The sequence below is a fragment of the Asparagus officinalis genome, chromosome 10 (genome assembly GCF_001876935.1).
Source record: "Asparagus officinalis chromosome 10, Aspof.V1, whole genome shotgun sequence".
In the NCBI taxonomy this organism is placed as follows: domain Eukaryota; kingdom Viridiplantae; phylum Streptophyta; class Magnoliopsida; order Asparagales; family Asparagaceae; genus Asparagus; species Asparagus officinalis.
This window is the reverse complement of record NC_033803.1, coordinates 60,458,453-60,468,421: the sequence shown is the minus strand read 5'-3', so window position 1 is coordinate 60,468,421 and position 9,969 is coordinate 60,458,453. Positions and strand designations below refer to the sequence as shown.

At 39.1% G+C, this 9,969-nt stretch overlaps 1 protein-coding gene across 1 annotated transcript in view; it reads right to left on the bottom strand.

Annotated features, from left to right (window-relative positions):
* Positions 1 to 8,864, bottom strand: part of LOC109826108 — a 10,869-nt gene extending 2,005 nt beyond the window's left edge. The window contains exons 1-2 of the mRNA XM_020393072.1: positions 8,044 to 8,864; positions 53 to 168 (exon numbers count right to left, since the gene is read on the bottom strand). Coding sequence (XP_020248661.1) covers positions 53 to 168; positions 8,044 to 8,846 — 919 coding nt within the window. The 5' untranslated portion in view covers positions 8,847 to 8,864. The remainder of the gene's footprint in view (positions 1 to 52; positions 169 to 8,043) is intronic.

Here is a 9,969-nt window from a genome sequence, read left to right as displayed (position 1 = left end):
CCTAGGATCATGCAAAATAATAAATTCCAAAATTTGTCTAAAATACAAGAACTTCTGGGCACATAGGCACCAAGTAGGCATACCCTTGGAGGCAACCGATCTTTTGCATTCCAGTATATCTTGGCCGCCTTCTCCAACTCCTTCAAAAGCTTCCAGTTATCAGCTGCCCTGTCAAAAGAGGAGCATCAAATTATAAATAGGACGTGCAGTCTGAATTACATTCTATCTAAGATGCTCCATCCCAACTCCTGGAGTTTCTTACCATATTTCTTTATGCTGCTTTCTAACAGACACGTCACACCTCCTTGTTAACAGATATTTTTAAAATAATTCCTCTTTTTTTAAAAGATTATGGTTTCAATTAACCATACTTCTCCCAAAAATTTTAAGTTACTTGCATACAGCCATAGGCTCATATGCCAGCTTTTTTGGTCCACACGATAGAAGCTTACATTTCTTTATAGCCTGTTACAACATCATAGGCTGCAGCTACTGAATCTCTGAAGCTTACGTTCTTGTTTTCTCTCAATCATAATCTCATTGAGAGCCTAAAGATACTAGAGAACATACTAACAACATGTCTTGCTTGTTTTCAAGGATCATCTCTGATATGCACAAAACTATGCACATCTTTGTTTATTGTGAACTATTCAAAATTAAACTTTTAGCTGATCAGAGACATTTACCACGAAAGAGAATAGAAGTTAGGAAAAGAAAATGAACAAAAATTTGTCCTAAAATCAACCATGTGACAATGCCAGTGGAGTGTACTAACAGGAATTCAAAATTGACTGCTGAAAATGTTGAAACAATTTGCTTATCTATATGAAAAAACATTAGAAGCACTTTACATATCTGCGAAACAAATTTAATCTTCAAAGGACAATAAAGACCTAGAATATCTTTACTTGTAAGTAACTCTCCCCATGCTTTAGCTAATAAGAATGTATAGGTTGCTTCTTGAAACTGTTGATTGAGAAATTCATCAGAAAGTTGTGAGGCTTATAGAAAGCCTCTTTCATAATGTAGGAAACAATGAAGGGTTTAAGAAAGGCATGTGATAAAGATGAACCTGATGTTTGCCAAAGAATTCATACCGCATGAAAAGCATACAAAATGTTTGTCTGGCAGTAGTTACGTAATGAGATGATTCAAAAATATGGGTGACCGTTGACAAGTTCACCCAATAACTTAATAAATGGTTGCCATTCGAGTAAATGTATAATAATGATGTTATACTGTACCAACACACAAGAATGACTAGTAGCAGAAATGGGAAATTTTACATCGGTTCAACATGAAACAAACTCATTAGGATATTCAGAAGCTGAAATGTTAGATCTATATCATAAACTTGAGATCTAAAACTATATAGCCATGATTAATTCAAAGAGATTAACAAATAAACAAAAGAGCGGAAGCTTATACCTGAATCCATAGATTGATCTTGATTTTGGGTTTTGGATCTTCTAACCTTAGGGTTCCTCTAAAACCGAATTTCTCTCTTAGATGGGGTTGAAGAGAATTAGAGAATGTAACCCTAGGTTAGGGACCATAACCCCTTATTTATAGATGTTGTACTTTTGTAATTTAGCCCCTCAATAAATTACAATTACAACCTGGTATCTGCACATATAACCCCATGACTTATTTAAATACCAAATTAACCCAACTTAATTGATCACTTTAGTGGGTTATCCTGAAAGATAGCAATACACATTGATTAATCATATGTGCCCACAAATAGATTTATTAGATTAAATCCAACAATCTCCCACTTGGGCACCATATGATTCCTTAAATTGTGTATAACCTTATGAGCTCAAAAAATTGCTATCACTGAAATGGTATTTCCGAACAATCTCGTCCATTGACTATATCAATATAGGATCAAAGCGGCCTTCGTCACATTTATCGTGACTCGACCCATCAATGGTCACATATACCAATACAATCAAACGACATAGATCAATCATGGATGCGCAGCATGAAAATTACATGCAATGTGATCAGTACATGTCTATTTTCAACTGGTCCTCCTTAATGAGGTCAAAACCAAACATAATGTAACAGAGTGTCTTAACTGAAAACTTTATTCTGATCAGACAATACAAACAAACATAAAGCACCACAAATACAAACTCCCACTAAAACATAATATCCTCAAATAATACCACACCCATATGAGCAGTATGCTCATGAAAGACCTTAGGTGGCAATCCCTTAGTAAGAGGATCAGCTATCATGGAGTTTGTCCCAATGTGCTCTATGGATATCTGTCCACTCTGTACCCTTTCTTTCACAACCAGGAACTTAATGTCAATATGTTTTGACTTAGTTGAGCTCCTGTTGTTATTGGAATACATTACTGCAGATTTATTGTCACAATATAGCCTTAGTGGTCTTTCAACATTTTCCAAAATGCGCAGTCCCGTGACAAAATTTCGCAGCCATATTCCCTGATTGGATGCCTCATAGCAAGCTACAAATTCTGCTGCCATAGTGGAGGAAGCTACTAGTGTTTGTTTGACACTTTTCCATGATATAGCTCCTCCTGCTAACATATAAATGTAGCCTGATGTAGACTTCCTGCTATCTTGGCATCCAGCAAAATCAGAGTCCGAATACCCAATGACCTCTAATTTCTCTGATTTTCTGTATGTGAGCATGTAATCTTTTGTTTTCTGAAGATACCTCATAACCCTTTTGACTGCTATCCAATGATCCATACCAGGGTTGCTTAAGTATCTGCCTAACATCCCAACAATGTACGCAATATCCGGACGCGTACATACCTGAGCATACATTAGACTTCCTACAGCCGAAGCATAAGGAATCTTCTGCATTTCCTGAATTTCAAGGTTACCTTTAGGGCACTGATTGAGACTAAACTTGTCTCCTTTAGCAACAGGGGTGTCACCTGGTCTGCAATCTTGCATGCCAAACCTTTTAAGTACCTTATCGATATAGCTCTTTTGTGATAATCCAAGAATACCCCGAGAGCGATCTCGATGTATCTGGATCCCTAATATAAAAGAGGCGTCCCCAAGATCTTTCATCTCAAAATTCTTTGATAGAAATCTCTTGGTTTCGTGCAACATGCCTATATCATTAGTGGCAAGCAAGATGTCATCCACATACAGAACCAGAAAAATATACTTACTCCCACTGAACTTGTGATATACACAGTCATCAACAATGTTCATCTCAAAACCGAACGAGATAACTATTTGTTGAAACTTATGATACCATTGACGAGGAGCTTGCTTGAGTCCATAGATGGATTTCCTTAATTTGCAGACCATATTCTTTGGGTCTCCCGACACAAAGTTTTCTGGTTGCACCATATAGATCATCTCATCAATGTCTCCATTGAGAAATGCAGTCTTAACATCCATCTGATGTAACTCAAGATCATAATGAGCAACAAGTGCCATGATTATTCTGAAAGAGTCTTTCGATGAAACCGGAGAGAAAGTCTCTGTATAATCAATGCCTTCCTTTTGAGTATAGCCTTTAGCCACAAGACGTGCCTTATACCTCTCCACATTACCGTTTGCATCCCGCTTGGTTTTAAAAATCCATTTACAACCAATTGGTTTTGCACCTTCTGGTAATGGGACAAGTTCCCAAACCTTATTGTCTTGCATAGACTTGTACTCTTCATTCATGGCATCAATCCACTGTTGAGAGTTAGAACTTTTCATGGCCTGAGAGAAGTTGATTGGATCATCTTCTAACATTCCACTACTTTCCTCATGTTCTTGGAGAAATACAATATAATCATCCGGAATAGCATTTCTCCTTTCTCTCGTGGATCTCCTTAATGGCACTGGTTCTTGAGGTTGTTGAGTTTGTTCTTCTGGAACAGGGAGTTGTTCAACATTATCATCTTGAGGTTCCGGATTTACTTCTTGAGCAACAACAGGTATAGGAACCTGAATATTGTCAAAAGTAACTGTATGGATTGGATCTGAAGCCAATTCCTCCTCAAAACTAATGTCTCTAACCTTATTTCTCCCCCCAAACTCAACATCCTCAAAGAATGTTGCTGTTCCCGTCTCAAAAATGTTCCTTATAGTGGGATCATAAAACTTAAAGCCCCTAGAGCGTTCAGAGTATCCAATAAAGTAGCTGCTAACTGTTTTGGAGTCCAATTTCTTTTCATTTGGCCTATAAGGCCTTGCCTCAGCTGGACATCCCCAAATATGTAAATGCTTTAAACTGGGCTTTCGACCAGTCCAAAGCTCATAAGGTGTTTTAGCAACTGCTTTACTTGGTACTCTATTCAGAATGTAAGCTGCTGTCTTAAGTGCTTCTCCCCAGAGTGACTCTGGTAAAGAAGAATGAGCAATCATACTTCTTACCATATCCTTAAGAGTCCTGTTTCGTCTTTCAGCTACACCATTCATGCTAGGTGAACCCGGCATGGTGTACTGTGGGACGATACCGTATTCCTCTAGGTATCTAGCAAATGGTCCTGGACGTTGTTCACCTGAACCATCATATCTACCGTAGTACTCACCACCACGATCAGATCTGACGGTTTTAATTCTTCTGTTGAGTTGATTCTCAACTTCAGCTTTATAGGCTTTGAACATGTCCAGAGACTCAGATTTTTCATGAATAAGATATAGGTGCCCATAACGTGAGTAATCGTCTATGAATGATATAAAATATTGTTGACCATTCCAGGATTCCGTAGGGAATGGCCCACAAATATCCGTATGTATCAATTCTAAGACATCCGAAGATCTGTTGGCACCTAATCTTTTCACTTTGGTCTGTTTTCCCTTGATACATTCAACACATACGTCGAAGTCCGAAAAATCAAGGGAATCCAAAATGCCATCAGACACAAGACGCTCAATTCTACCTTTTGAGATATGACCTAAGCGCTTATGCCATAATGTCGCCGAATTTTCCTTATTTAATTTACGCTTAGTACCACGTGATTCCACATGCAAGGATTCATTGTAAGAAGCAATTGTATCAAGCAAATATAGGTTGTCATAAATACTCAAGTAACCGGTTCCCACAACATTTGAATTAAAAGATAAACTGAATTGACTGTTTCCAAATGAACAAGAATAACCTGATTTGTCCAATACAGAAACAGAAACCAAATTCCGTCTAAAAGACGGTACTACAAAAGTATCTTTTAAATCCAAATAATAACCAGTTCCTAACAACAACCTAAAGTGCCCAATTGCTTCCACATCTACCGATTGTCCGTCGCCCACAAAGATGTGTCTTTCAACATCACTTGGCTTTCGGTAGCTCAGGCAACCCTGCATAGAAACACTTATGTGAGTAGTAGCACCAGAGTCTAACCACCAAGTGTTTCTAGGTACTGAAGCTAAATTAACCTCAGAACAGACCAAAGCAAGGAACGTACCCTTATTATCACGCCAGGCGTGATATTTTGTACAGTCCTTCTTTACATGTCCAGGCTTCTTACAGAAGAAACAACCCTGATTATCCTTATGTTGTTTCTTCTCAACTGGACCCTTAGCAGCTTCCTTATCATTCTTCCTTTTCTTGCCCTTATCCTTAGAGGCATAGGCCAAATGAGCACTTTCTGTCTTATCTTGCTTCAACCTGTCTTCTTCTTGCACACAGTATGAAATGAGCTCATTTAGAGTCCATTTCTCCTTTTGACAGTTATAACTGACCTTAAATTGGTTAAACTGTGCAGGAAGAGACAACAAAACCAGATGCACTAATAACTCGTCACAAAGATCGAGTTTAAGTGCCTTAAGCTTTGAAGCAATATGAGACATTTCCATAATGTACTCCCTGATATTTCCTTTGCCCTTATACTTCATTGAAATCAAGCGAGCTAAAAGCGTGCTTGTTTCTACCTTATCGTTTTTCGCAAAACGCTTCTCAATTTCGGCAAGGAAATCTTTAGCCTTAGTAATCCCTTCGGATTCTATGCCCCTGAAGGCTTCCGGAACGCCGCGCTTAATGATCATAAGACTCATGCGATTTGAACGCTCCCACTTCTCATGCTCCTTCTTTGCATCAGGAGTGCTATCCGCATTGAGAGGTTGGGGTTGTTCAGTTCTTAATGCATAGTCAAGATCCATGCAGCCAAGAACAATTAATATGTTCTCTTTCCAAACCTTGAAGTTTGTCCCATTTAGCATGGGAATTGAGTTGATGTTAGCAGAAATTGTTGCAGCAGATGCATTAGCTGAAATAAAACAAAAGAATGCTCACATCAATAACCATAATCAATAGAATTCAAATAATGACAATCCCCATCCAAGATATCGGCACAACATTAATATCAAGTCTTTGGACAGTAATATTAACTTGTAAGTGATAACTTGTTGCAATGATCAAACATTGACAATAACTCATGTCAAATAATGAAACTATCTTTGGATCGATTCATTATTCACATGTAAACCTTATAATTGTCACACGCTTATCATCGCAGATGTGTATACAGTCTAAATAAATATTAACCTTCCTTTGGGCCGATTAAATATTTACACGAAAGCATACACACAAACATCTCACATTCCTCATGAACAATCTACACAAGAGAGGTTACTTTGGCAACTTCTTGCTTCAATTAATCAATTGGAGTGAAAGACAACCTTAATACCTTAGTGTCATAATATTTGAATTAAATAATTGATTAAAAACCAAACTTAATTGGGGTCTCACAGCTTAATTAGGGCCCATAACTTAATTGAATAAATTAAGTATACCAAAGTGGACCCATGAAAAGCCGAGGCTTAACCATAATGAACACGAGGTTCCCTTAACTTTGAACGCGAGGTTCAACTGTATTGAGTACGAGACTCACTTAAGCACGAACGCGAGGTTCGTCTGAAAGTGAACGAACGCGAGGTTCGTTTGATAAAAGAACGCGAGGTTCGTTTAAAGTACGAACGCGAGGTTCGTCTGAAGTACGAACGCGAGGTTCGTCTGAATTACGAACGCGAGGTTCGTCTTAGAACGAACGCGAGGTTCGTTAAAATTGAGCTTGACGCTCACCTGAGTTGAACGCGAGGTTCACCTTAGAACGAACGCGAGGTTCGTTGAGCGCGAAGCTCGGTTAAAATTGAACGAACGCGAGGTTTGTTTGAGGTAACCACCTCCTTAATTTTCGCCATGAACCCTTAGGGTTTCAAATTGAAACCGCCGCCGTAAACCCAAAAAATCTTTGATTTTTATTTTCAAAACAGATCCAGAATTGGAAAAAATTGAAGGAAAAATCAAAGAAAAATCCAAAAAATTCCAAAAATTACTGTTCATCGGCGATTTTTCAGTTACTGTTCATCCGAAAAAAATACTTTACTGTTCACCCGAAAAAAAAATTTCGCTGCTGTTCACCGAATATTACTGTTCATCCGAACCCAAAAATTGAATCTTTAACTAGAGATTTAAGATAAAAAAACCCAATAAAACTTAAATCCCTAAGAATTAATCAAGGTGGCTCTGATACCACTTGTTAGATCTATATCATAAACTTGAGATCTAAAACCATATAGCCATGATTAATTCAAAGAGATTAACAAATAAACAAAAGAGCGGAAGCTTATACCTGAATCCATAGATTGATCTTGATTTTGGGTTTTGGATCTTCTAACCTTAGGGTTCCTCTAAAACCGAATTTCTCTCTTAGATGGGGTTGAAGAGAATTAGAGAATGTAACCCTAGGTTAGGGACCATAACCCCTTATTTATAGATGTTGTACTTTTGTAATTTAGCCCCTCAATAAATTACAATTACAACCTGGTATCTGCACATATAACCCCATGACTTATTTAAATACCAAATTAACCCAACTTAATTGATCACTTTAGTGGGTTATCCTGAAAGATAGCAATACACATTGATTAATCATATGTGCCCACAAATAGATTTATTAGATTAAATCCAACATGAAATGCTATGAGTAAATAAACACCAAATTCAAAACTAAAATTGATACAATCAAGCAAGAGTTCCGCCCTGCTTGATAATTAAGCTATGAGTGTGAAATGTAATTGTAGCATTATACCATAATAGAGTTACTGTTACCTGTTATATCGTTCGAAAACAAGAACAATCAACGGGCTGGGGTGAAATGCGAAGCTCTCCCATTCCAAGCAATTGATCTCCTTCACCCACCCTTCATCAATCTCTCCTTCCCAATCAATTTCGACCCCATCAACCACCACATTCTTTATCGAATGCTTCTCGAAGTACTCCGACGCCCTAACCCCCCATCCAACATCCGCATCCAATGGCCAATTTGGATCCTCTTCTTCAATCACATGATCATCTTCCTTCCCCTCTTCCTTCTCCTCTTCCTCCTTGATTCTCTCCTTCAAAATTTCCCCTTTCCCATCCAAAACCTCAGAGTTTTTCTCTCGAATCGAAGCAAATGTCTTCTCCAATGAGTCTCGGATGAAGTCCTCGACTGCCGCCGCCTCGCTCCGGCGACCACGCCGTGGCTTTCTCGGAATCGTCGACGGGAAGAGATCGCCGGAGGGATTCTCTGAAGGGACTTTGGGATTTTGACGGCGGCGAGCAGAGGCTTTCTTGGGATTAGGGTTAGGGTCAGGTTCTGGGGGCTTTTCGGAGTTGGAGCTCGCTGGTGCGGAGAAATCATGTTTAAGGTTTCGATTGCGATGGAAGAGAGAATATTTGAGGCCAGGGTTAGGGTTAGGGTTTGTGATGAACGGGAAAGGGTTTAGGTTTTTCGGAACGAAGAAGGATTGGAGGAGTGACATTTTTTTATCTTTCTGCTTCCGCGGGAAAAAAAACGAAGAAAATAAAACCTGCGGATATTTTTTTTTACCAGCCGTCCTCCTGGGTTTTCCGGTGTTTAGCTCTTTCATATTTGGAATTAGTCCTATCGAATCATTAAAATTGCTATTAGATGCCACAATTCCTGAGTCACTCCAAAATTAGTTCCTCAAATGATTAAAATTGCCGTTAGGTCCCCCAATTCTTAAATCATTAAAATTGCTATTAGATGCCACAATTCTTGAGTCACTCCAAAATTAGTTCCTCAAATGATTAAAATTGCCGTTAGGTCCCCCAATTCTTATGCCATTTGAAACAAGACCCTCCGGTCAAGAGTAAGAGTATCATAGGGAAATTAGTTCCTCAAATCATTGAAATTTCCATTATGTCCCCTAATTCTTGTAAGTTATTTGAAATTAATCCCTTTAATGTCTTCTGCAATTGATAAGGGGGAATAATTGTAAACACGGAAGTTGTGAGTGGATTGTGGGGGCCACGAGCTGGCAAACCTATCAAGACACGCGATTTGATGTAATCCCTTTCCGCTCATGAATTGGTTCCGCTCCGCGTGGCCCACCCGAAATTGAGTTGCATGCTATAAATAGGAATTGTATTTTCTCCTTAGGTTTTGTGTAAGGCTGGGGGCGAAATTGTGCAGAAAGAAAAAAATCGGCGGCTGTGCTTCGTGCAAAGGAGCAGCGGGCAAAGGGAAAAGTGCAAGCAAGGGGGCTGATTTGGACGCGGAAGCAGAGGGGAGAAATTAAAGAGGCGGCCTGCAGAGCTGTTCAAAGGCAGAGAACAAGTGCAAACAGGAGAACGCAGAAGTAGGCTGTTCTTTGGCTTGTTTGGTGGCTGTTCTTGGGTGTTGACGGCTGTATTTTTGTGTGAGGCTTTTGAGAGAGATAATTGTGTCAGGGTTTAGATTGAGTGGTTGTAAACCCTAGTTGTATTATCTCCCTCTAATAGTAGATCTCCCCCCTCCTTGCCCCGTGGACGTAGGCAGTTTGCCGAACCACGTAAAATTGGTTTGTTTGAGTTTGTGGCCATTGTAATAGTTTTAGGATCCCTCGACAGGTCAGTCCTAGAACTGATGAGAGGAAGAGCCGATATCTCACTTGGTTGAGATATCCGCTTCAGATTCTTGTCTCCTTGGTGAGACGGAAATTCTTATATCGATCTTTCTCTCTTATTGTGCACCAGAAACTCTGCCGAAAT